This window comes from Hyperolius riggenbachi, chromosome 3 (assembly GCF_040937935.1).
Source record: "Hyperolius riggenbachi isolate aHypRig1 chromosome 3, aHypRig1.pri, whole genome shotgun sequence".
Classification (NCBI taxonomy): Eukaryota; Metazoa; Chordata; class Amphibia; order Anura; family Hyperoliidae; genus Hyperolius; species Hyperolius riggenbachi.
Window position 1 is genome coordinate 471,662,825 of NC_090648.1, and position 27,974 is coordinate 471,690,798.

At 43.6% G+C, this 27,974-nt stretch overlaps 1 protein-coding gene across 7 annotated transcripts in view; it reads left to right on the forward strand.

Moving 5' to 3' along the window:
• Positions 1 to 5,502: 5,502 nt before the first annotated feature.
• The window catches only part of SLCO1C1 (solute carrier organic anion transporter family member 1C1), a 92,681-nt gene continuing 70,209 nt past the window's right edge, over positions 5,503 to 27,974 (forward strand). Inside the window, exons 1-5 of one of the 7 annotated variants that reach the window (XM_068278019.1) lie at positions 5,503 to 5,543; positions 14,749 to 14,889; positions 15,386 to 15,527; positions 18,399 to 18,531; positions 27,136 to 27,263. In XM_068278019.1, the coding sequence (XP_068134120.1) occupies positions 5,511 to 5,543; positions 14,749 to 14,889; positions 15,386 to 15,527; positions 18,399 to 18,531; positions 27,136 to 27,263 (577 nt within the window). In that variant the 5' untranslated portion in view covers positions 5,503 to 5,510. Of the gene's footprint in view, positions 5,544 to 6,355; positions 6,403 to 7,714; positions 8,215 to 14,748; positions 14,890 to 15,385; positions 15,528 to 16,348; positions 16,420 to 18,398; positions 18,532 to 27,135; positions 27,264 to 27,974 lie in introns of those variants that run through there. The other 6 variants (XM_068278020.1, XM_068278023.1, XM_068278022.1 and 3 more) reach the window with 6 other exon arrangements.

Genomic DNA, 27,974 nt, shown 5'->3' on the forward strand with positions numbered 1-27,974 from the left:
TGACCTTTGCTTCCAGGACTTCCAGAGAAGGTAGGAAAAAAACACTTATAGCGTCCGTCCCCCAGCCTACGTCATGTTAGGCCTATCTTTACACAGATTTGTACTTAAAGGGGAACTTCAGCCTAAACAAACATTCTGTCATTAAGTTACATTAGTTATGTTAATTAGAATAGATAGGTAATTAATTTCTTACCCACCCTGTTTTAAAAGAACAGGCAAATGTTTGCGATTCAGGGGGGCTGCCATCTTTGTCATGGGGGCAGCCATCTTCTTGGTTGAAAGGAAGTGACAGGGAGCAGGAGACACAGTTCCAACTGTCCTGTGTCCTGATAACCCCTCCCAGCTGCATGCGCTAGGCTTCAAATGTCAAATTCAAAATGTAAAAAAAAAAATTGCACTAAAACAGCATAACGAGAACAACATCAGAAATCCAATCATGCTTTGCACAGCATCAGGGGAAAAATGCCCGGGCAGTTTTCTTCTGTGCAGCTAAAAATGAGGCTTGTATAAGAGAAACAAAGTTCTGATGCTGTGAAACTGTTAAAGAAACACCAGGCCTTTTCAGTGCTGCTGGGTCGATTTTTAGTCTGGAGGTTCACTTTAAGTTCGGTTCATTAGGAATCTGGACCTTACTGGTCTGACTCCCTCCCTACAGAGTTAAAAACTCACACACAAGCTGAAGTGCGACTGTCATCCTGGGACTTTAAAAGGTACCCGAGGTGACATTTGACATTATGAAATAGACATGTGTGAACAATGCCAAGCACACAAATAACTAGGCTGTCTCCCTTTCTTTCTGAGAACAGCTTGAGAGCAGGGTAGACATGAAAAGAGGTCAGTAGTTCATATACTTTAGCTTCTGGGACAGTGAAAGACTGTATCGGTCATACTAGCCAATACAACATTGCAACCTGTAACCCAAACATTAATAAAAAGCACCAATATTTCCATGTACGATCTTGACTTGTAATTACTCCCCCCCCCCCTACCCCCCCCCCACCTACCCCCCCCCCACCCCATGCAAATAAGGAGGAAACTTTATTGTGGTTAACCGATAAAGCAAAACACTGCAGTATAAACTATGTTCCTTCTTATCAACAACATGAGTGACTTTTATGACTGTCTGTGTCACAGGTGGCTAGGTGCACAGTTCATATTAAAGTGAACTTGAACTCTTGCACAGGGCAGAAGGAAACCATAGAAAAATGCACCCTGTATCTATTTAGAAGGTTTAGCCTCATCTCTGACTATTCGCAATTGTCAACAAAAGCAATGTCCTCACATGGGCACCAGCTGGTGTTAAACTGCCACATTTAATAGCAAGGTTTGCAATACAAAGGACAGCATTGTACAGTAGAATGTATCCAATCGCAATACATCACCATTCCATCGGATAATACCACCCACAGAGACCTGTCCGGTCGACAATTGTTTCGCTAAAGTAGCTTCCTCGTGGACCCCTGCTCTCCGCGGCGGAGATAAGGCTCCTTCGCACTATTCGCAATTGTAATTTGATCTCTCAGCTGTGTCAGCTTAGGAATTTCTGCTGCCTCTGCAGAGCAGCTAATTTGTAAACACAGGATGTTAACCCTATGTCTGCATCGAGGAAAGAAGGAAGTAGACACACTGCAGAGTTATTGCAGGATCTGTATTAGCTATAACAAAAACATTTTTTCTTTAAAAGTTATTATGCTGTTGCTTATCTTTTAGAGCAGAGAGGAAGTTCTGAGTTAATTTTCGCTTTAACATACTGAGGTGACTCAAAACAGATTTGGTCTTTTTTTTTCCTCCGTGATGGCGGCGTAACACTTTAAGGGCGAGAGTTAGTGACCTGCTGATTGTCGATTTAAGATAAGAGGATTGTTCACATGTGTTTAATACAGATCAGAGCTTGTTAATAGAGCGGTGAGGCCAATGTACAAAGAGCTGAGCCCAATACCGTTATGTCATCATCACCTCCTGCCTGGGGCAGCAGCCACAGAGGAGAGGCGGCTCTGCACAGGCCTGCTGGAAGATCACATATTACAGAAAGGGGAGACCAAAGATGGACCTTACTATCATGGGCACCTCAGCAAGACTTTGATAGGCCCCCAATGATCACACCCTCTCCCTTGCCTCCCCTTCACGGCCTGGTGGCCCATCTCACAAGAGTCATAAAACAAATGTGGCCATCATGATCTCCACTCCCATAACAAGTTTAGCCAGAGAAATACCAGCCAAGCATACACTATCCAAACAAAAAAGCAACATTTTGGCTTATCATTAGTGTGTGTGTTTAGCTTTCCAGCAGGGGGGAACAGGGCATATAAAAGGTGTATGCTGTAAACCTAAAAATGTCCACAGACTGCTTAGCCATTGTCCCCCTACCCCACCCCCTCCCATGTCCCCCTTTTCTCCTTGCTTTGGCAATACCTGTATAAATCTTGGTCATGCCAATAAAGTTATCTTTGATTTGATTTGCTTTTGATTTCAAAAGGTGGAGGAAGCATCACAATTATGTTTTCTTTTCAATAAGTTATAACAGAGGAAGTCCTGGAAATAATAGCATTTCCTACGCCGAGTGCTGTGTCACATTTCCAAGAACTGAATATGGCTGAAATATGTGTGACAAATCCAAAAATGACAGCCCAAAATCAGATTAATCTGAGATTTCCCCACCCCGATCCGATCAAGTGACACAAATCCTCCTAATAGTGGCTGTCAGATTACATTCCACTCTCTGGACGGGAAATCTAATCTGTGATTAGCAGCCAGTTCTCTCCACCTCGACTGAGAGCCCAGAGGAGGAGACGCAATGCACAGCTTGCCCTGCGGGGGGCGTGTTACTGACAGAACACTGAGGGGTCCTGCAGGCATCAAGTGACCATTATTGGTTTATGGAAGTCTAAAGGTGCCCGTAAATTACACGAATTGGTGGCCCATCGACCATCCAATCTGATAATTATAATTGAATTGGATGCAAATCGGTGCTGCCAAGAGCATGCCTGATCGACTATGTGACACTTCTCGGGCCGAAAATTGGTTGCATGTATTGATCGTACATGGTGAAAAATCTTGGGCCAACATGCTGGATCGGGTGTGTGGTCAGGCCTGGATTTACATCCCAGGAGCCTATAGGCACACTGCTTAATACAGAGTGTACCTCTGTCTACCTAATACTAAGTTGCTAGAGGTGCCCCCAAGTATTAGGTAGTTAGAGGTGCCCCCGAATGAAGGGCGATCTTCTCAGTGGAATGCTGAGAGCAGGGTGAGTAACCTCTCGTTTATGCTCTACTTGAGACTCTGCATAGGGAAGGAGGGAGGGAGGCGCTCGGGGAGGGGAGTGAGCCGCCTTTCCATCATCAGGCGCCTGTAGGCACGTGCCTACCGTGCCTTATGGTAAATCCAGCCCTGTGTGCGGTGGTAACGTTGTGCAATATCGGGATGAGCGGTGGACGCGACTGAATCCCCGGCGCTGTTCCCCCTAGTGTGACATCACACGTGCCCACGTGCAATATGCCCGCAACCATCTCAAACAGGCGGCGTGGGAGGATGGCAAGGAAGCGATCAGCATGAAGGGGGAAGGGGGGGGGTAAGGTTAGGTGTGTTGGATGCAGAGTCTGCAGGGAAGCTGCGTCATTTCCAGAAATTCTGTTGGATGCAGAGTCGGCAGGGAAGTGTTTTCTGAGCTTTTCCTGAACACTGTAATTGAATAATTTGGGGTTACCTGCAGGAAGTGACATGACATCGCAGGTCACAGGATCAGGGATGCTCGGGTAGTGCTTTTTATTACCCGCCCGGATCCGGATACCCAGATATCCGGATCTGGGTATCCGGATCCAACCTTGCGGATATCCGGATCTGATCCGGATATCCGACCAAATTACCCGCGGGTACACGACCTATTCGGGTATCCGGATAGAAAACCCGGAAGTGCCCTTTAAATAGCTTTAAAATGGTTTTTAGGGTAAATGATGCATGTAGCATCATGTTTTTTAAAGGGAAATACTAATTAATTACTTGGTGGACATAAAATGAAAAAAAAAAAAAAATCTGTCAATTAACATCAGGACTAGGTTCCAGACAGCGGTTGTGCAGCCCACATTGTGTCCAAAGTCCAATCGCACAACTGGGACATGACAGTTTTCAGCCCAGACACCTCCAAAAAAATGACACCGCAATTGTGTTTTGGGTTGAATATAGGTGGCGGTATCAGCAGCAGTGGCCTGTGGCACCATGGCGGCCGGATTGGGGAGGTGAAGATTCTCCTGCGGCCAGAATGGGATGCTGCGGCTTTTCTCCCTGTGGCGGTTGAGTGGTGCGGCTGGTGGGAGCGGCAGGTGGTATGGTGGGTCCCGCATTCCACGACCACTGTCTGCAATGCTGATCCTCCGTGCCAAAGCCACAGACGCATCCTCCTCCTCAGAGCTGACATCCCCATCCTGTGCATGGTAGTCACGGTCCTTCATCCCATCATCAACATCATACCCCCCCCCTCCTAAAAACCCAGAACATCCTCCTCAAACTCCTTGCGGCTAACAGCCCTGAGTTCAATCGCGGTGCCTGGAGCGAAAAGCTCGCTGACTGAGGGTAGGCTGCCCGCTGGGGTCGACACTGACACGGCAGACCTTCTGAGGGTGGCTGTAATGTTGCTCCCTGTCCTCTTGCCCTTGCTGCCCCTCCCCCAGCTGCCGGTGCCAGCAGACATACAGTAGTACAACTTATACGTGATGATGTCACCAGATGATGTGGGGTACTTTTACTTTAATAAAATCGGGGTTGGACTTTACATCAAATCAGCACGGAGTGACAGATCGCAGAGTAGAGGACAGACAGTGCACACTGTGTTATGGTGGCGGCCTGGCGGGTACACACGGTGCGTTCCTGCACTCGATTTCCCGCTCGATTCCCGTCAACTCGATTATTTCCGACATGTCCGATTTGCGTTTTGATGGATTGTTAGGTCGATTTGTCATACTTTACATGCGAATCGACCTAACGATCAATCGAAACGCAAATCGGACATGTCGGAAATAATAGAGTCGACGGGAATCGAGCGGGAAATCGAGTGCGGTAACGCACCGTGTGTACCTGCCAGGCCGCCGCCATAACAACTAACTGCAGTACTAACACTGTAATCCTCCTATTCCCTATACTGTCCTGCTGGCCTACACAGACACAGACACAGACAGGACCTAACTTAGTGAATGAAAGCAAACAATTACAAGCTAGCTAGCTAAAAAAAACAATAGATCAATAGCGTAGTGAAGATGTTTAGCACTCAAAGCTTTAGGTTTATCACTGTATACAGCACTTGCTGCCCTCTGATTGGCTGAATAACATCATCTCCTTACTTGTTACACTATCCGGATCTGGATATCTGGATGGATACCCGCGGGTATCAAGATTATGCAGCTAGCTATCCGGATAGAATCCGGATAGCGCTATTGGACCAGGTATCCGATCCGGATCCGACCCGGATAGCGGAAAAATGGTCGGCTATCTGGGTTTACCCGGGTACCTGGATCCGGATGAGCATCCCTGCACAGGATCCTGCAGGAAGGGTGTGTATATTTCTAAGGTCTATTTTACATGAGCAGCTGCAAGTGGTGTATTCACTGTCTGTCAGCTACACCCAGTGCCGTAGCTAAGGGCCCCGATGCAAGTTTTACAATGGGGCCCCCCAAGCACTCTATGCATAACAATTGCTATGGCACACCAAAACCTGCCAATGGCAACTACAGTGTCAGAGGTGCAAGAAGGGCATGGGGAGCACTTTGTTAATGATTGCCACTATTCAAAGTATCTATAGAAGTGATTATTATGAGCACAGGACCAATAGAGAGCTAATACTGTAGTTAAGGGAGGGCCCTTCAAGGCCCCTCTGGCCTTTGCACCCCCCATTGCTACGCCCCTGGCTACACCTGTGTGCTTGCTGGCACTCGGTATGGGCAGCAGAACGGCATCTATCCCCAGGAAACATATTGGAGTGCGACCGGCGCAGCACTCAGAAGTGACATCAGCTGGTTTGAGACAGCTATTTTTGGCGCCGCATTGTGCCGATGATTTGGACTCCAGCACAGGGCATAATAGTGCGCTCAGTGACTAATTTGGGCACTGGTAATAGTCAAAGTGGGAAAAGCAACTAGGTAATTTGGCCGCCGGCAAAAGAACTAAAACCATATAAGAACTAAAACAGTGTACAATGAAACAAATTTATCGCTCATGGTTTTAGTTCTTACACTGTTTTAATTGTAAATTGCAAATGAGATGTATCTCTGTGCCTTAGTGCCCTGTCTGCTCTGTTTTTTAAGGCACGATACACGACCTGATGAAACGGCTTATACCGCGAAACGCATTGTCATTTTAAAGTGCCCCATTAAAGCACCCTTTCTTACATATTGTGAGTGAATACTTATTAAGGTAGGATCATTCCATATTTTCTTACAAATAATTTGTTTAAGCTGTTTGTTCTCACCACTGGTGTATACACCGGCAGCGACCATTATTTTTATTTATTTCGTGTTTTCTATTACCTATTGATTTATAAACCATTTCATGAGTACTATCTAGGGCGCCTCCTACCCTCCTGTTTAATTACCCAGATGTCTTTGAAGGTGTGTGGGGAGGGGGGGGGGGTGGATCTCAGGATTAGGCACCACCAAGAGGGTTAGGGTTAGGTATCTGTAGTGGAAGGTTCTGTGTGAGAGTAGGGTTAGGTTAAGCTGTAGTAAAATACCGGTAAGATTTTCTACTGTTTTATTATCGTTCTTAGAAATTTTTATTCAGTAATATAATAACGATAATATACACCACCTACACTTTAAAAATGAAGAATATCGATAGATATTCACAACATTTTCATTAACGAAATGGATATTAATGATATTTTTATTTACGAAACCCAGTGCCCTTTTTTCCGCGTAGTCGCACACCTTGGGCCTGATTCACAAAGCGGTGCTAACAGTTAGCACGCTGGTGAAAAGCCCTTTATCATGCCTAAACTCAGTTTAGGCATGATAAGTTTAGGTGTGATAAGTTTAGGTGTGATAACTTTAGGCATGATAAGTTTAGGCGTGATAAGTTTAAGCACCAACTGCGTTAGCACCGCAGTGCACAGCTGATCAAAAGTTTTGCGCTAGCAAAGTCTGGTGCACTTTGCATAGAGTTTAATGGCGCTGCTTTGTGTGCGGGACTTTGCACGCTATCTACACTTATCTAAACTTAGCATGCCTAAACTTATCACACCTAAACTTATCACACCTAAACTTATCACGCCTAAACTGGCTTTTCACCAGCGTGGTGCAATGGTTATCACGCCTAAAGTCTCTAACTGGGTTAGCACCGCTTTGTGAATCGAGCCCCTTCTGTCTGCATAGATGAAAACTTGGAGACATCTCCTACAACAACCAACAAGAGGTATCCTTTCTTCGGCCTCCTCTGTGATGTTGCAGTGTGATTGGTGGCAGTGGAGGACACTCTCACCTCTCCCTGTTGAGTCATCAGTTACTTAGTTAGTTGGCACTGATAGAGTACCACAAACTCACCCATGAGATTGCCCTGGGCAGGTAAATATGGGCTGGGTGAGGTTAAATGCTGTACGAATCTCCCACTAATCTAAGAATAGGTGAAATGGAGAATTTCACTCATTAATTCCTCAGTCACGTGTTGCAATCACGTTACTGGATGGTCGGGCTACGTCACGCTATTGTGTCACATGTCCCCACCACAGAGTTTTGTTGAAGTTTTCAGATAATGGGCTCTCAGAGGGGAGGCGGACGTCAGCCGGAATGTCAGAAATGTTCCCCTTTCATTGAGAGGGAGAAAGCTGCATTATACAGGGATCAGCGGCTGCCCAGCACATGTTTATAAGGCCAGGATTGCGCACACTGCCTGCCAACGTCCAACTCTTCCACACTGGCACACGAGGTTGTGACCCCACGCTTGGCACAGACCCTCTGAAAGGGAAAGTCACCTGGCACAGCTGACCTGGCAAAAAACATCACCTGGTGCAGGTAACCTGGCAAAAACAGGTCCTCTGGTACAAGAGACCTGGAAGGACATCTCAGCTAGCACAGGTAGACTGCAAGCAGTATTCACTTGGCACAGAGAGCCAGGGAGGACAAATTACTTGGCACAGACAGCCTGGAAGGTCAAATCACCCGGCACAGACAGCCTTAAAGGACACAGAAGATCGAGCCTCCTGGCACCGATAGGAGTAGTCATCTGGAGCAGGTAACCTTGAAGAACATCTGGAAGTAGGTCTAATGCTGGGCACACCCCTTACTTTTTTTGTACGATTTTGTGACCAGATTGTTTTTTCGGCATGATTCCGCACTCAATTCTGCGCTCGAATCTCTTATCTTAATTCATTTTTATTATGTTTTTCCATACACTGCTATGAGAAAACGAGCGCGAAAACGATCGGGAGCAATATCGGACATGACGGATTTTATCTATCTGATCCATCTATCGCACGGAAAATCGTACCGTGTGTACCCAGCATAAAGGTCCAGTCACAAATCCAATTTTTATCTGCTGATGACTAGCCAACTTTATCACTGCCATGTACTATGAAGGCCAACAGATTTTGAACACTAAAGCTGGGTACACACAAGACGAAAGGTATTTATCTCTCGATCTTTCAGATTCATCCCGGTGGATCTGATCTGTAGATGACTGTCCATTAAACAAGCTATTTATGAGATCTCCAGATATTTCTTAACTGTTTTGTACACACACGCGTGAAAAAGAAGGAAGTAAATAGACTATAGAAAGCATTTTGCAGGAGCTGATCTTTTGCATGTGCACAGCATCTTAAAGCTACGTACACACATGCGACAACGATCGTTTGTTGTGAACGACAAACGAACTTTTAATTGACGAAAGAACGACCTAAGTAAAGTTAGTTTTTAAAAGTGTGTAACGATCTGATCGTTAGAATGAACGTTACATCACGTAAAGCAACTATTGCGCTTGTGCATAAAAATGAAAAGACCCATGGAGAAATAGCGAAATGCGCATGTCAAGCCTAGTACGAACGACCGTTTCCAACGATGTACTACTTTTGCAAACGATCGTCGTTGGAAAAAATCCGCCAAGATAGATAGTTCGTTTTTAACGATCTAGCTCGTCCGTCGTTAGACTTAATGGTCGTTGGCTGCTTTTTTTTTTAAACAATCGTCGTTTGAAATTATCGGGTAACGATCGTTTCAAACGACTATAGTCGCATGTGTGTACGCACCTTTAGAAAGATCAGTCTTTCAAACCACCCTGACAAACCTATGTGAGAGACAGATTCCTCAGTGTGCAAAGATGTGTCTGATGTACTCAGCTTGAGAATAGACCGTGTAGGTATACTACATGGAGGTGGTCAAATTGGCCTTTGGTCTTTAATTTTTTCCAGTGACTTTTATCTTATGTGTGTACCTAGGATAGTTTCACATAACACCAATGTAGCAGTGTATTCATATAGCACGGATATACTGTGCGCTGTGCTGGACCTTGGCAATGTTTGCTGCATCCGTTGCACTGCAGGGGCATTTTTGCGCCATTATTATTATTTAGTAATTATACAGCGCCGACATCTTCTACAGCGCTGTGGCAGAGTAGACTTGTCGCTAATTGTCCCTCACAATCGAATTCCTGCCATAGTCCTATGTCCATCGCAGTCTAGGGCCAATTTAGGGGGAATTAGGTTGTCTGTATGTTTATAGGCTATGGGAGGAAACTGGAGCACCCAGAGGAAACCCATATAGACGTACGGAGAAGAGAACATACAAACCCCATGCAGATAGTGCCCTGGCTGGGATTCAAACCAGGAACCCAGCGCTGCAGGTCGAGAGTGCTACCCACTATGCCACTGTGCTGCGCCATTCTATGGCAATGCATCCTCTGTCCCAAAAAATGTGCAGATCAGGTTTGTGCATTGCGGAAATGTAACAGATAAACCCAGACCCAGTGGAAAGGGACATCTGTGATTGGGTCTTCTGTGCTCTCCCATAGGAAGTGCATGTCCATTGGTCCGCTGGGGTCCACTCTGAGAAGTGGTTCTGTGATGACAAATATGACAAATAAAGAACATCCTAGGTTTATTGTCAAGCATGTTCTCCTTGGGTGGGGGGGGGGGGGGGGGGGGGGTGTTGAGCACACAACTGCTGATCCATTATCCTCCAGACACCCCCAGTATTGTGTAATATGTCTGATGTGACACCGTGGTCAAAGCAGAGCAAACTATTGGCCTGATTTACTAAAGCCACAATGAGCAGAGATTGTAGGGGATCTGCTGTAGTGTACAGCTCAGCTTCGCTAACTGATCTTTAGCCATCACTATGTCCTGATATAACCCACTCCGGGGCTGCATGGGTCATATCAGCAAACAGCAGAAGATGTATGTATTTTTTATATAACTTTTCTCCAGTCGCCACTGTGTCCTCATAACCTGATGTAGCAGGTAATGCTGTTTTATAACCTTGTATCTTATATATAACTATTCCCAGATCACTGCTATGTCCTGATATAACTCAGGCCAACTATCACCGCCAAACTGCAGGAAATATTGGTCATATAAATAACAATGTTCCAGCCACTGTTATGTCCTGATGTGACCCAGACCACAGCTGCTGTCACCATCTGTAAATAGCAGGTGCTGCTTTGTATATATATATACTCAGACATCTTCCGCAGCGATTTACAGTGTATATGGCTATGTCCCTAACTGTCCCTCAGAGGAGCTCACAATCTAATCTCTACCATAGGCTAGCTATATACCCATCGTAGTTTAGGGCCAATTTTCGGGGCAAGCCTGTTAACTTATCTGTACGTTTTGGGTTGTGGGAGGGAACCAGAGTGCCCGGAGGAAACCCATGCAGACATGGGAAAAGCAAACAAACCCCGTGCAGATAGTTCCCTGGCTGTGAATTGAGCTGGGGATCCAGCGCCGAAAGGGGAGAGTGCTGTACTATACCTGCCTAGTCTCCAGCCACCATTATATCTTGATATGACTCAGGCCATCCATGTTTACAGTGATTATCAGCAATTAGGAGGAGATTCTGCAGACCACAGATTCACACATGGCCATTCTTCAGATACTGCTATGTCCTGATATGACCCAAGTAGTGATCACTAGCAAACCACGTGAGATGAGAGGTTTATAGCCAATAGCCATGTGCTTTATATATGGCTGTTCCTTTTATACGCAGCTCTACAACCCCCATTATCATTTTGCTAACGACATGATGTTCAAATAATAATTATATAATTATACTATTTTTAAGTGATTAGACTTTCTTGTTATTTTTGGAAAAATTTACCATTTCCAAACTGGTACTTGATCATTTTTAATTTTTTTTAATTATCCTTGGCTTGTGAAATAATAACACCTGTTCCCTTAATTTAAAGACCTATTTTTTTTCCTTTTTAAATATATCAGTGACTGTGGCTTTGCAGAACACCATACGTTTCTGGCATTGTGCGTTTTTGCTTTTGTCCTGTGCGTTTGTGATTAGTGTGTTCGCGTTTCTTATTATTGTTTGTTTTTTAGAAGGATAAAGATACATCATCATTATAATCATAATTCATAATCATAACTATTTTAGTAAAAATGCAATAAAACACCCGTCTTCATTTAAATACAGTGGGCCTGATTCACAAAGCGGTGCTAACAGTTAGCACGCTGGTGAAAAGCCCTCTATCACGCCTAAACTCTGTTTAGGTGTGATAAGTTTAGGTGTGATAAGTTTAGGTGTGATAAGTTTAAGCACCAACTGGGTTAGCACTGCAGTGCACAGCTGATCAAAAGTTTTATGCTAGCAAAGTCTGGTGCACTTCCCATAGAGTTTAATGGTGCTGCTTTGCGTGCGGGACTTTGCGCACGATCTAAACTTATCACGCCTAAACTGGCTTTTCACCAGCGTGGTGCAATGGTTATCACACCTAAAGTCTCTAACTGGGTTAGCTTTGTGACTCGAGCCCATTATGTGCATTTCAGATGCATTTCACAGAAATATGCAGCAAGTTGTGCTTTTGAAATACGCATATTGGAAAGCGAAGGGATATGCTTTTTTTATGTGGCCTCATTATGTGCAACAAACGCGTTTGTTTTCCACAATGCAGACGATTCTGCTTTGTGTGCTCCTAGCCTCAAGTTTCTGTTGTAATAGTTACAATTGAGTCATTTCTTTCAGCGTACATTGTATAGTCACAAAAACAATTGAGTATTAAAATTGTGTACAAAAAAGCAAGATGACTGACGTCATGAATATCGTCTAAATCAGTGTTTCTCAACATTATTACAGCATGTGCACTTTTATGAAAGAGGGTGTTTGCCAATTCCCCTTGTTTAGAAAAACATCTAAAATACCCTTTCATACAAATATATTTGTCCAGAGCACATAATGGGCATGATTCACTAAACTTAACAATAAATCACTGTTTCTGCCGCGGGAATGCCGCGAATCCGCTTAGGGCTCGTTTCCACTGTTGCGGTGCAGAATCGCCTGGATTCCACCGCTGATGAAATCGCATGCGAAGGCGATTCCCCATGCCTTTTTTGCCGCGAATTCGCATGCGAATTCGCATAGGTGAGGGTATATGCGATTTTAACCATGTCACTGCCTGTGTAAATTTACATCGGTACCTATGCGAATTCGCATGCGAATTCGCGGCAAAAAACGCATGGGGAAAACGCATGCGATTTCCCTATTAAATACATTGCATGCGATTCGCATGCATTCCACTCTCAGGCGAATTCTTTGGCTCTTTTGTACGTTTTTTCACCGCTCAAAAAACGCACATCACCAACGCAACAGTGGAAACAGGCCCATTCACTTGCATACCATGTGCGAATCCGCATGCGTTGGATGCATGCGGATTCGCGATAGTGGAAACGAGCCCTTAGAATTTAATGTTGAAGTGGAGTTATTAAGAAAATAAGGTAAAAAAAGAGACTTCAGTGTCTCTTTAACGCAAACCAGAAGGGAAATAAATCTCATGAGATAAATAATGACATGTATAGTCCGAATCCTAAATGGGACTTTCCTGTAAGCCTGTAGTCTTATTTTGTAATTAAGGGGTGGGGGGAAATTATTCTTTACGGTACATGAGGGCACCTTTACGATGATATTCATCTCCCATGCAGACAAATCTCAATCTGAACTTGATAGCTGAGCCCTTGTGGACAGCACGTTGGCAGCATTCTCGCCTTGCAGCGCTGGGTTCCTGGTTCGAATCCCAGCCAGGAGTTTCTATGTTCTCCCAGTGACTGGGTGGGTTTCCTCTGGGCACTTCGACTTCCTCCCACATCCCAAAAACATGCTGATAAGATCCTAGACTACAATGGACAATGGCTCCTCTGAGGGCAGTTAGTGGCATTACTATGTACTATGTAAAGTGCTGCAGAAGATGTCAGTGCTATATAAATGCATAATAATAATAATTAGACTATGACTATGGTAGATATTAGATTGTGAGCTTCTCTGAGAACAGTCAGTGGCATGACTATGTACTATGTAATGTGCTGCAGAAGATGTCAGTGATACATAAATATATAATAATATGGTAGGACATGAAACTATGGTAGGATTAGATTGTGAGCTCCTCTGAGGACAGTCAGTGGCATGACTATGTACTATGTAATGTGCTGCAGAAGATGTCAGTGCTATATAAATGCATAATAATAATAATTAGACTATGACTATGGTAGATATTAGATTGTGAGCTTCTCTGAGAACAATCAGTGCCATGACTATGTACTCTGTAAAGTGCTGCAGAAGATGAGAGAGAGAGAGAGAGAGAGAGAGAGAGAGAGAGAGAGAGAGAGAGAGAGAGAGAGAGAGAGAGAGAGAGAGAGAGAGAGAGAGAATAAATACATAATTAGTGACAAGACTCTATTTATCCTCTAAAACACCACCCAAGATGTTGGCGCTATATAAATACTACTAATATACTGTATGTTCCCACCACTCAGATGGGTTTTCATCAATCACACAGAGTTTTACAACTTTAATTAGTTATCAGTGAGAGTTACATCATTTCGGGCACTGAATTCTTAACCTTTACAGTGAGCAAAAAAGAAAAAAAGGAACACAGCCTATTTTTAAGTAATATTAGGGCTGTACAAACACATGATTATTTCATCATGTCACATCCCACTTCAGATACCCTTTAAAGGAATACTATCGATACCCAAGTGTTCTAAAATGACAGTGTGCAAATAATGTCTAAGTAGCTGTGTAAACATTTTCCTACTTTTCATGTTAAATATCAGAGGCAAAAACTGTAATTTATTGAGGGTAGGATTTAGCTATATTGGGACAAATCAATTGCAGAAGGGGTGTCTGCTTCAATGCACAGCCAGAGTTGCATATCAGACTACAGAAAGCAAATATCAAACATATCAAACTCTGAAAGCAAAAACAGTATGAAAAGCTGTGACAATTAGTTACATTGCCTCTGCTCTCTTCAGACACGTCAGTCAGAAAACACAGGACAAAGTTTGAAAGTATTTTGCTAACAGTAAACAAAGAAGTTGCTACTAAAATGTATACACCAGTACTTAGCAGCACTTCCCAAACAATTCCTGTGTCAATTGAAAAAAATATGTGAATCAATAGTATTCCTTTAAGCCAAGCCTGAAGCAGAGCATCAAGAGAACAGTTGTTATCATTTCTTGATTCATCCCATTTCTTGAATTAAATTGACCTCCACAGTTACCTTATCGGAGAAGATGATCATGATATGAATGATAATAATGATACCCTGTTGCTGCAGCAGATACTGGACCACCGTAAGATGGATTCTGCACAGAGGGAGAGTGCACAGCTGTGTTCAGATCACTCCAATGGGCGGCCATCTTCAGCATGCCAGTGCCCAGACCTGCAAGGGAAGAGGAGCCATTGCTCAGGACTGAAGGTACAGTCATCATGACAAGAGAGATAGAGAAACTGTATAAAGTACATGTACATAGACATGTGAACAGAATATTCACCCACTTGGGGGAGAGAAGTTTGCAAGGCCGCAGTTATAGTTTTATCACCCCTGGGCCAAGTATATTGGGGCTCCCCTTCCAAGTGTAGCAGTGCGCCTCCCAATCCATGTGCACCCCCCTTTTCCATTATCCCTGGACTGCAGACCTTCTCTTTTAAGGACAGGTCTCTTGGACATCAACTTCCATTTTCATGTGTTCCCATTTGCAGCCTTTTCTTTCATATGTAGCAACCCCTATTTCATGTCCAGGTTCCCCTTTGGGCTGCAGCCACCCAAGGCCCGGGCCTTTGTGACCGTCCAGAAATCCGGCCCAGAGGGTTTGTTGGAGACAAAAAGTTACCAAAATATATAAAACTGTGGTGACCTTACGTAACATGGTAATCTGGCTACAGCAGATGCTCATTGACGTTGTTCTCTGCAGGTATTCCTCTTTGCAATGTGTTTTGTCTACTTTGCCAAGGCGTTATCGGGCAGTTACCTGAAAAGTACCATCACCCAGATCGAGAGAAGGTTTGAGATTCCCTCATCCCTGGTGGGTGTCATCGATGGGAGCTTCGAGATTGGTATGTATGACTTATAGCAATGTAACTACTGTAAGTGGGGGAGGGGGGATCGCAGGCACTGGTTTTAGCCCCACTTTCTGCAGGTCAGACACCCAACAAAAATCCGTTGTAGGTGGAGACTAGTGAGATGAGTTGTCTCCTTCCCCATAGCTCCCAACTGTCCCTCTTTTGGAGGGACAGTCCCTCTTTGGGAGCCCTGTCATTCTGTCCCTCTTTCCTCCTCATTTGTCCCTCTTTCAGGACTTTGTCCGTCTTACTATGTAAATATATATATTTCTCGAATTAAAAATGTGTTTGATTGACTCTAAACTTTATTCCCATCCTTTAAGTTGATATATCACTAATTTTAAAATGTTAATATGAAGATAAATGAACCAGGATATAAAGGACCAGTGTGGTTTGAATTATGAAACAATGTATTTTTCTTATGAAATCGTTATGGTAGGTATGGTTACGCTAGGGGTGTGACAGGGCGTGATCAGGGGTGTGGTAAAGGTGTGGCTTAAGTGTCCCTATTTCTCATCTCAAAAAGTTGGGAGGTATGCTTTCCTACTAAACCTCTTGGAAGCTCCAGTCGTTAAAGAGAAACTCCAACCAAGAATTGAACTTTATCAGTAGCTGATACCCCCTTTTACATGAGAAATCTATTCGTTTTCACAAACAGACCATCAGGGGGCGCTGTATGACTGATAGTGTGGTGAAACCCCTCCCACAAGAAACTCTGAGAACCGTGATACTCCTGGCAGTTTCCTGTCTGTGAACCTTGTTGCATTGTGGGAAATAGCTGTTTATAGCTGTTTCCAACTGCCAAAAAAGCATGCAGCAGCTACATCACCTGCCAACAGTAAAAATGTCACCATGTAATAAATGTCAGCATGTAAATCAGGGAAAGGTAAGATTTTACAATGGGCAAACACTGACTAAATCATTTATACATAATTATTGTAAAAATGAAGCACTTTTTTTGATTACATTATTTTCACTGGAGTTCCTCTTTAAATCTTCCCATCATTCTTCCTGGTACCCAGCCATCTACCTTGAAGTCAGTGTTGTTGCTAAAGAGCTCTGGGCCACAGTACGAGTTTTACATTTTCACCCCCTCAAGCACTCAATTGATATGGAGCACTGAAACCTCTAAGAGGTTTAATTAGGGAAGTGGAAGAGTTTGGTAAGGATTACACCATTCATAGCACATATAGAGGCGATCATCACCTGAATAGCACCACTGATGAGTGGTTGAGGACGAGCCCTCGATGGGTTCTTCTGGTCCAGGGGCTACAGTGCAGGTCAAATCTCTGTTTCCCTTATGGCTGTGCCTCTGTTCAAAGTGTCCCACTAGGTTTATTGCATTTGCTGCTCTTTTGATTCCCGGCCTATATTGGATGCGCCATTTTCCCCACCGACGCATGTGCCACATTTTTGTAGCTCTGGGCGGTGTCTTCCTCATGTGTGTGCCGCAATGCATGCTGGGCGATATAGTCGGTGGATGCGAGAACATCTCTGTACTTACATCCATGGACTACATCTCCCTACATGCATTGCTGGGAACTACGAAATGCAGCAAATGCGTCCGGTCCGAGGAGAAGATGGTGCATCCCGTACTGGCTGGGTACCAGAGGAGCAGCACCCTGTAGGTAAGTAGTGAGGTTCACCCCCAACTCCTGCCACTCCTCTCCCTATGTCACACTTCATTATGACATTTGCCACCCCTCCCCCCATGTCACACTTTATTATGACATTGTAAAAAACAAAAATGTTACAGTGCTCAGAGCCCTTTAAGCAGGATGAGTATAGCTCCCCTTTCTTGTGTGTAGCTAAAAGAATCCAGTGGGCGGGAGGGCAGAGCTGAGGATTCTGGAAACAGAGATCCCTGACAGGGGCGTAACTAGAAATCATGGGCCCCGCCTCCCGGGGGGCCCACTCAGTTCCGTTTTGGGGGGCAAGAGGGGTCGCAGCATGAGGGGAGAGCATGGCCACCTACATCGGCAGGGAGGATGGCCACTCCCCCCCCCCCCCCTCACCTCAGGCTCTCCGCTCAGAGCTCCCTCTTCAGCATCAATCACTGGTAGCAGCGGCGGGCAGGAACCTATACCTCCATGTGTTCCACCGCAGAGCTCCGATTTCTAAGTACCTCATGCTACTTCCTGATAAACAGGAAGTAGTGTCACACACTTAGAGAGCGGCGCGTAGAACGCATGGAGGTATGTGTTCCTGCCAGCCACTGCTGCCAATGATTAAAATCGGAGCTCTGCGGTGGAACACATGGAGGTATGTCTTCCTGTCCGCCGCTGCTGCCAATAATTGATGCTGGAGGGAGAGAGCCCGAGGTGAGGGGGGGAGAGGCCCCCCTCCCTGCCGATGTAGGTGGCCACGCTCTCCCCTAATGCTACAACCCTTCCTGCCCCCCAAAATGGCCCTGGGCAGGGCCTCCCCCATGGGTGCAGGGGTTGCAGCTCCTATTGTTACGCCAGTGATCCCTGAACGGGGCATAACTACAAATCATGGGCCTCCCCAGAAAAACTTTGATGGGGACCCCCAATGTTTACACCCTTTCCCTTACCTGACCCTGGTGACCCTCACAGTCTGGGGCTCTTGTTGCAAGTGTGGGACATCATACTCTCCACACCTATAACAAGTACCCACAAAAACATCTTATCTGAAGAATTGACCCCTTTATCAAAGGGAGTGAAGTAGTAGTTGGGGCCCCCACGATCACAGGGGCTGCTCCACTTTAGTTGTGTTCCCGAGAGAGGCTAACCACAAACACTGAAATATCAGATCTGAGTAAGGTGACCTCGTATGCCTGAGGAGCAGTGTGACCGTGAAGCAGTTGTTGTTTCCCGCCATTCCTCACACGTTTCTCTCCTGCAGGAAACCTTCTGGTGATAACTCTTGTCAGCTACTTCGGAGCCAAACTTCACCGTCCGAAGATAATTGGGGCGGGCTGCCTCCTCATGTCAGTGGGAACCGTCCTAATTGCGTTGCCACATTTTATTATGGGTCGGTAAGTCAAGTGTTTCGCGGCCGTCCATGAAAGGTCACACGGCAGGACTCTGCATAACAAAGGAGCGGACGCCTCCATCCTAATCCTCTAAATGCGCCCAGAGCTACATGACGAGTCCCCAGATCTGGGGAGCAAAATACTGAGAGTACCAAACCCCAACATATTATTAATTCCTGAGTTGTCGGTCCTCGAATATTACCTTATTTATCTCTGACTTTATTTATTTATTGCCAAATCCTGTATACCACAAGCATTGCAAACATACAGGGTTTATTCCTTCTGCCATGGTCAGAGCTCACCATACACCAGATTAATAACTTACCGGTTTTCTAAAAGTAATTCAAACATAAATGTTTGAATTACTTATTTTAGCTATAATGATTCCTGAGCAAAGCCAGACTGAATGCTCAGTCGGAGATTTTATCAGGGCTAATAAGAAGCAGGCTAAGCAGTAAAGGATGAAACAGAGAGAAGAGTAGGTGTTTTCTCGAATGTTCCCACTGATATATATGGTAAAATATATGAGGGTGCTTTGTCTCTGGTTCACTTTAAAGAGAACCTGAACTCAGAATGTCCTCTCTGCTCTAAAAGATACACAACATAATAACAGCATAATAACCTTTAACCACTTAAGGACCGAGGTGATAGAGATCTACGCCCTGTTTTGATGGGCTCCTGGCTGGCAGGGCGTAGATCTCTATCACCGGCGCCGCCGCTCCCCGCCGCGATCGCGCGCACCGAACCGGCTGCACTTAGCTGTCTTATGACAGCTAAGGCTTCCGGGTATCGGCAGGAGCCGTCACTGATTGGCTCCCTGCCGTGTGATCGCTGTGAGCCAATCACAGCGATCACCCTCCGAAAGGCAACATAGTTGCCGTTCCGCCTCCCTCTCCGCCTCCCTCTCCCTGTCACTGTGGATCTTGTGTGACAGGGAGAGACGCACAGCCTGCAGCCGTGACAGGCTGTGCGATTTTAGTGTAAAAATAAACTTTTTTTTATCCAGCACTCCCCCCCCATGTATCCCTTGATCCCCTCCCAACCACCTATATATATATATCTATATATATCTATATATAGATCTATCTATATATATATATAGATCTATCTATATATATATATAGATCTATCTCTCTATATATATATATAGATCTATCTCTATATATATATAGATCTATCTATATATATATATAGATCTATCTATATATATATATAGATCTATCTCTCTATATATATATAGATCTATCTCTATATATATATAGATCTATCTATATATATATATAGATCTATCTATATATATATATATATATAGATCTATCTATATATATATATAGATCTATCTATCTATATATATAGATCTATCTATCTATATATATAGATCTATCTATCTATATATATAGATCTATCTATCTATATATATAGATCTATCTATCTATCTATCTATCTATCTATCTATCTATCTATCTATCTATCTATCTATCTATATATATATAGATCTATCTATCTATATATATATAGATCTATCTATCTATATATATATAGATCTATCTATCTATATATATATATATAGATCTATCTATCTATATATATATATATAGATCTATCTATCTATATATATATATATAGATCGATCGATCGATCGATCGATCGATCGATCGATCGATCGATCGATCGATCTATCTATCTATCTATCTATCTATCTATCTATCTATCTATCTATCTATCTATCTATCTATCTATATATATATATATATAGATCTATCTATCTATAGATCTATCTATCTATCTATCTATAGATCTATCTATCTATCTATCGATCTATCTATCTATCTATCTATCTATCTATCTATCTATCTATCTATCTATCTATCTATCTATCTATCTATCTATCTATCTATCTATCTATCTATCTATCTATCTATCTATCTATCTATCTATCTATCTATCTATATATATATATATATATATATATATATATCGATATATCTATATATATATATATATATATCTATATCTATCTATATATATATATATATATGTATATATATATATATATATATATATATCGATATATCTATATATATATATATCTATATATTTTACTGCATTGTGATTTTAACCACTTGCCGGCGGCAAAGTGGAGCCCGCAACGACCGCAATACGCCGATCGGCGGCGGCTCGTTGCAGACTAGCTGGCCGGGGATTGCACGCTGGATGTGCCCACCCGCGACGTCAACCCGCCAGCCAATTAGCAGCGGCGGCGGGTTGTTAACCCCCGATCTGCCGCATGTAAAGCGGATAATACGCTTTGTAATGTATACAAAGCGTATTATACAGGCTGCCTCCTGCCCTGGTGGTCCCAGTGATTGAGGGACCACCAGGGCAGGTTGCAGCCCTCCTAGTAAGTACCCAAGCACACTGATCCTGCCCCCTGATCGCCCACTGCACCCATCAGACCCCCCCTGCCCACCCCTCAGACACCTGTTTGCACCCAATCACCCCCCTAATCACCCATTAATCACTCCCTGTCACTATCTCAACGCTATTTTTTAGATTAGGTCCTAAACTGCCCCCTGGGGGCTCCTGAACACCCCCCCCCCCACACACCCTCATATCCTCCCTAGAACCTGTCACTGCTACCCATCAGATCAGGCCCTAATATGCCCCCTTCGGGCTTCTGATCACCCGGCCAAACCCTCACCCGCCCCACCGCAGTGACAGAATTGTTTTTTCTGATCACTGCTGGTACGACTTAATTGCCATGTCCAGGTCACGATTTGAGAACATTCCTGCACTTCAGTGCCAATACAACCTGTCATCTAAGAAGCCACCCTGCTTATGACCGGTTCCACAAAATTCGGCCCCTCATAGACCACCTGTCATCAAAATTTGCAGATGCATATACCCCTGAACAGTCATTTTGAGGCATTTGGTTTCCAGACTACTCCTCGTGGTTTTGGGCCCCTAAAATTCCAGGGCAGTATAGGAACCCCACAAGTGACCCCATTTTAGAAAGAAGACACCCCAAGGTATTCCGTTAGGTGTATGACGAGTTCATAGAAGATTTTATTTTTTGTCAAAAGTTAGCGGAAATTGATTTGTATTCACTTTCCACTAACTTGTGACAAAAAATAAAATCTTCTATGAACTCACCATACACCTAACGGAATACCTTGGGGTGTCTTCTTTCTAAAATGGGGTCACTTGTGGGGTTTCTATACTTCCCTGGCATTTTAGGGGCCCTAAACCATGAGGAGTAGCCTAGAAACCAAATGCCTCAAAATGACCTGTGAATAGGACGTTGGGCCCCATAGCGCACCTAGGCTGCAAAAAAGTGTCACACATGTGATATCGCCGTACTCAGGAGAAGTAGTAAAATGTGTTTTGGGGTGTATTTTTACACATACCCATGCTGGGTGGGAGAAATCTCTCTGTAAAGGGACAATTGTGTGTAAAAAAAATCAAAACATTTTAATTTACAGAGATATTTCTCCCACCCAACATGGGTATGTGTAAAAATACACCCCAAAACACATTATACTACTTCTCCTGAGTACGGCGATACCACATGTGTGACACTTTTTTGCAACCTAGGTGCGCTAAGAGGCCCAACGTCCTATGAGTACCTTTAGAATTTCACAGGTCATTTTGAGGCATTTGGTTTCTAGACTACTCCTCACGGTTTAGGGCCCCTAAAATGCCAGGGCATTATAGGAACCCCACAAGTGACCCCATTTTAGAAAGAAGACACCCCAAGGTATTCAATTAGGTGTATGGGGAATTCATAGACGATTTTATTTTTTGTCACAAGTTAGTGGAAAATGACACTTTGTGAAAAAAACAATAAAAATCAATTTCCGCTAACTTGTGAAAAAAAAATGAAATCTTCTATGAACGCCCCATACTACTAACGGAATACCTTGGGGTGTCTTCTTTCTAAAATGGGGTCACTTGTAGGGTTCCTATACTGTCCTGGCATTTTAGGGGCCCTAAACCGTGAGGAGTAGTCTAGAAAATAAATGCCTCAAAATGACCTGTGAAATCCTAAAGGTACTCATAGGACTTTGGGCCCCTTAGCGCAGTTAGGGTGCAAAAAAGTGTCACATGTGGTATCGCCGTACTCAGGAGAAGTAGTATAATGTGTTTTGGGGTGTATTTTTACACATACCCTTGCTGGGTGGGAGAAATATCTCTGTAAATGGACAATTGTGTGTAAAAAAATCAAAAGAAATCTCATTTACAGAGATATTTCTCCCACCCATCATGGGTATGTGTAAAAATACACCCCAAAACACATTATACTATTTCTCCTGAGTAAGGCGATACCACATGTGTGACATTTCTTTTGCAGCCTAGGTGCGCTAAGGGGTCCAAAGTCCTATGAGCACCTTTAGGCTTTACAGGGGTGCTTACAATTTAGCACCCCCAAAATGCCAGGACAGTGAACACACCCCACAAATGACCCCATTTTGGAAACTAGACACTTCAAGGTATTCAGAGAGGGGCATGGTGAGTCCATGGCAGATTTCTTTTTTTTTTGTCACCAGTTAGCAGAAATGGAAACTTTTTTTTATTTATTTTTTTTGTCACAAAGTGTCATTTTCCGCTAACTTGTGACAAAAGATAAAATCTTCTATGAACTCACCATGCCTCTAAGTGAATACTTTGGGGTGTCTTCTTTCCAAAATGGGGTCATTTGGGGGGTATTTATACTATCCTGGAATTCTGGCACCTCATGAAACCTGACAGGTGCTCAGAAATGAGAGAGATGCTTCAAAATGGGAAAATTCAATTTTTGCACCATAGTTTGTAAACGCTATAACTTTTACCCAAACCAATAAATATACACTGAATGGGTTTTTTTAAATGAAAAACATGTTTGTCCACATTTTTCGCGCTGCATGTATACAGAAATTTTACTTTATTTGAAAAATGTCAGCACAGAAAGTTAAAAAAATCATTTTTTTGCCAAAATTCATGTCTTTTTTGATGAATATAATAAAAAGTAAAAATCGCAGCAGCAATCAAATAGCACCAAAAGAAAGCTGTATTAGTGACAAGAAAAGGAGGTAAAATTCATTTAGATGGTAGCTTGTATGACTGAGCAATAAACCATTAAAGCTGCAGTGGTCTGAATGGAAAAAAGGCTCTGGTCCTTAAGGGGTGAAAAGACTGCGGTCCTTAAGTGGTTAAACAAAAAAACATTTATTTGTTACAGCTGATACAAATCCTAAAATAAATCTGCACTGTTTCTACTTTCTGATTCATGGAAGCAGACATATTGTTAACAGCCTGTGCTTTCAAATGAGCTTATCTGCCTTATCTGCCGTGGCAGTCATGTGACACAGGAAAGAGATCAAATTACAACTTGTGGTTAGACGCAAATGAGGAGGAATTAACCATTTAAGCCTCCTGGACGTAGAAGCTACGTCCAGGAGGCCATATGTGCTCCAGCGCACTCCCGGCCGCGGATTGTTAGCCCAGGAATCAATCAATTGGGTCATGGTGCCCGATGATTGATTCCTCTCCCCTGCAGAAAAAGCGTCCACTTCTCTGGGAAGCCTTGCTTTTTCTGCCTCTTGCGTCCCCCTACGTCCCTCTAAGCGTACATGTTACGCTTAGAGTGACGTCATGTAAACAAACTCATGGCTGCCATCATGTGGCCAAAATGTAAAACTACATCTAAATGTAAGAAAAAATAAAAACACACATATATTTACATTAAAAAAATACTATTTACATCTCACCCTCCCAAAAATACCCACATAAAATGTTTAATAAAAAAACAAAAAACATTACAATAGTAAAAAAAATACGTACCGTAAATATTTACCTAAGGGTCTAAACTTTTTAAATAGCAATGTAAAGGAGAAATATTTCTATTTTCTTTTTTTATTATAAGCTTGTAAATAGTAATGGATGCAAAATGGAAAAAATGCACTTTTATTTCCAAATAAAATATTGTCGCCATACATGAACATAATTTAAACGGTGTGATAACTGGGACAAATGGGCAAATACAATACGTGGGTTTTAATTATGGAGGCATGTATTATTTTAAAACTATAATGGCCGAAAACTGAGAAATAATGATTTTTTTTAATTTTTTTCTTATTCTTCCTGTTAAAATGCATTTACAGTAAAGTGGCTCTTAGCAAAATGTACCCCCCAAAGAAAGCCTAATTGGTGGCGGAAAAAACAAGATATAGATCAGTTAATTGTGATAAGTAGTGATAAAGTTATAGGCCAATGAATGGGAGGTGAACATTGCTCGGATGAAAACGTCCGTGAAAAACGGCTGAGGGGTGAAGTAGTTAAACAGGCTAAACTCTAAATATTTACATGGTGCATTTCTCTATGTTTTCCTTCTGTCCTGTGCAAAAGTTCAGGTCCACTTTAAAGTTTTTTTTCGTTTTTTTTTCTATTTAGATATACATATGTACTAAGGGAGATACTGGTAGCTTGGCAGTTGGAGACAACTGTTATTTCCCACAATGCAAGGAGGCTCCCACAGCGTGATGTCAGGACCCAGGTCCTGACATCGCACTGTGGGAGGGGTTTCACCACAATATCAGCCATATACACATTGAATAGTGTAGGGTAGATTGTCAATTACCTCAGAGTTTTCAATACTTTTGTTTCATAATTGAGGAAAAAGTGAACACACATGTGGGTGATACATTGAATCTGACCAATGGGGGAAAAAAATGTATAGTAATTCTTGAATTGAAAAGAAATAGAAAAAAAATGTTTGGTGTGTGGTCACCTTAAGTCCCAAATTACCAGTAATAATAATAATCCAAACATTTGCATAGCGCTTTTCTCCTGTCGGACTCAAAACACTCAAGAGCTGCAGCCACTGGGAAGCGCTCAAGAGGATACCCTGCAGTGTTAGGGAGTCTTGCCTTGAACTGCTTACTGAATAGGTACTGACCTTAACCAGTACACTATCCAGCCACTGCAGTAGCTTCACCATAAGGAGTGCAGGCTGGCAATTAAGTGTCACACTACTGATGACATCACCAACTAAGAAAACACATACAGAAAAGGCCTCAGATTATTACACTCACTCTGTCCATCTCTGATGGAGCTGAACTGGCTCTACAGACTTCTTCAGCATCACTACAGCAAAGGGCACTTAGGGAGGGGTAGAGAGGTTGGGGGCTGGCGCTCTACACAAGAGTCTGCTGCACACTGAATAAGGACTGTCTACAAATATATGTCTACAACACTTTGTATTATTCGTTATCAGTGGCTGATCAGATGCAGTTGTGCAGAGAGCAGAAAGCTTTTTCTCTCCATGCCCAGACTCCTCAAGCAGCACTATAGTACACAGCACATGGGGATGGATGGAAAGGCTGGGGGTACAGCAGCGCTGTACACAAGAACAGTGCTGAACAGTGAATAGGGACTGTCAACAAATCTTTTGCTGCAAAACGTTGCATGATTCCTTATCAGTGGCTAAGTTGTTTAGGTAATGCCTTTAATGACTAACTGTACAAAAATTCTTTTCAAGCTCTCGAAACTTTAAGTTTCTTCTTAAGGCATATTTCAGAATTGGATCAGAACCATACTTATTTTCTCTATCAGTTACAGTTGCCAGTCATAAAATGTGCATGTTTTCACACATACAAACGCAAATGGTGTGCAGTAAACGCATAAAGAGAACTGACAGATGAGTGTGCTCCCAGCCTCAGCTTTTTACACTCACTCTGTCCAACTCTGATGGAGCAGAACTGGCTCTGCAGGCTCCTCCAGCATCACTACAGTACAGAGCACTTGGGTAGGGGGCTGGGCTCTAAACACAAGAGCCTGCTGCACACAGAATAGGGGCTATCTACAAATCTTTGTCTGAAAAACGTTGTATGATTCCTTATCGGTGGCTGAGCAGATGCAGTCATTAGAACAACTGTGCCAAGAGCACAAAGTGTTTTCTCTCCATGCCCTTAGTTGTCAGTCTCTCAGGACAGGGAAAATAAACTTCTCCCTCTATTGTTACCCCCCTGCATGGAAGAGAGGACAAGAGGGAGGTATTTCAAACCAGTCCAGTCAAACATCTCACTGGGTCTCATTGTGGGTGGGGGGAGTCAATCATCAGGGGTTTAACTACAAGGAAGCAGCCCCTGCAACTGGGGTGGGGTGGGGCAGAGCTGTAAGGGGCCCCCAACTACTACTTCACTCCCTCCTATATAGGGGTCCATCCTTCAGCTCGGTGTTTTGTGGCTATATCCACCCTTGTTTTATGACTCTTGTGAGATGGGCCCCCAGGCTATGAGGGTCACCAGGGGTAGGCAAGGAAAAGAGTGTGAACATAGGGGGGCTCCATCAAAGTTTTGCTGGGGGGCCCCATGAGTTGTAGTTACATCCCTGATGGTGGTCTCATTTTTATGGGGAGGAAGGGGATCATGGTGGCTACCTTGCTTATATAGGGTTACCCACAGGGGAAGGTGGTTTGAACATATGAGGGGGCCACATCAAGGTTTTTCAGAGGGGCCCGTGATTTGTAGCTTTGCTTCTAATATAAGTCACCTTGAGTTGTAACTTTTTTTTTTTGGTACATTGTATGTGGTTTTGTGACTTTTACATTTTGTGCACATTGTCACACAGCTACACATACGAGGGGCCTCTGATTCATCTTGCTAATTCAACTATCAGCATTTCACCATGTTTACAAGCTTCCAAGAACCAAAAACTGCACTCTGCGATAGACAAAACCCGCATAAACATCGGCTCAGGTAAGAGTCTATCGCCACCAAATCATATTCTTTATAGTATGTACATTATATACTTATGTATAAGCTGACTTGTGTATAAGCCGAGGTACCCATTTTCCCCTCTGAAACCAGGAAAAAGTCATTGACTCGTGCATAAGCCCCGTCCCCAGTTTAGCCCCCTGCCCCAGAAAAATTAGTTAGATGTGCCCCATTATTGGGCAGCCCTCTCCCAATTGCTAGATGGGCCCCATTTTAAGGCAGCCTCCCCTTTAGCTGTATAGGGCAGTAGTGTAATAGGTACCCCCCCCCTAGCTACTAGCAGAGCAGTCTCACCTGTCAGCGCCGGGGAGCACTTTTTAGCCTGTCTGTCGTATACTGTGTCTCAAGACGCCAGTAGAGGGCATCACAGAAATGAGATACAGCTAAAAGCGGGTTGACGTCTCCAATACAGGCTCTGTACTGCACTCCCCGTCGACCATCCAATCGCCTGTGCCTCTCCAGCCATCAGATCTGCTCCCCTCCGGCCATCTGATCTGACATGCAGGCAAGCATGTCACTACAGGGCTGTGCCAGCATCCGCTCTGATCCTCTGCACTGTCCGTACAAGCCTACTCAGCACCGACAGGAAACAACAATCTGGAGGTACCGCTCCACCGCACCGTGTGAGACAGTGCTGGATCACGGGCAGCCAAGCCCAAAGAAAGCAAGAAAATGGAAGACGGTCCGCACAAT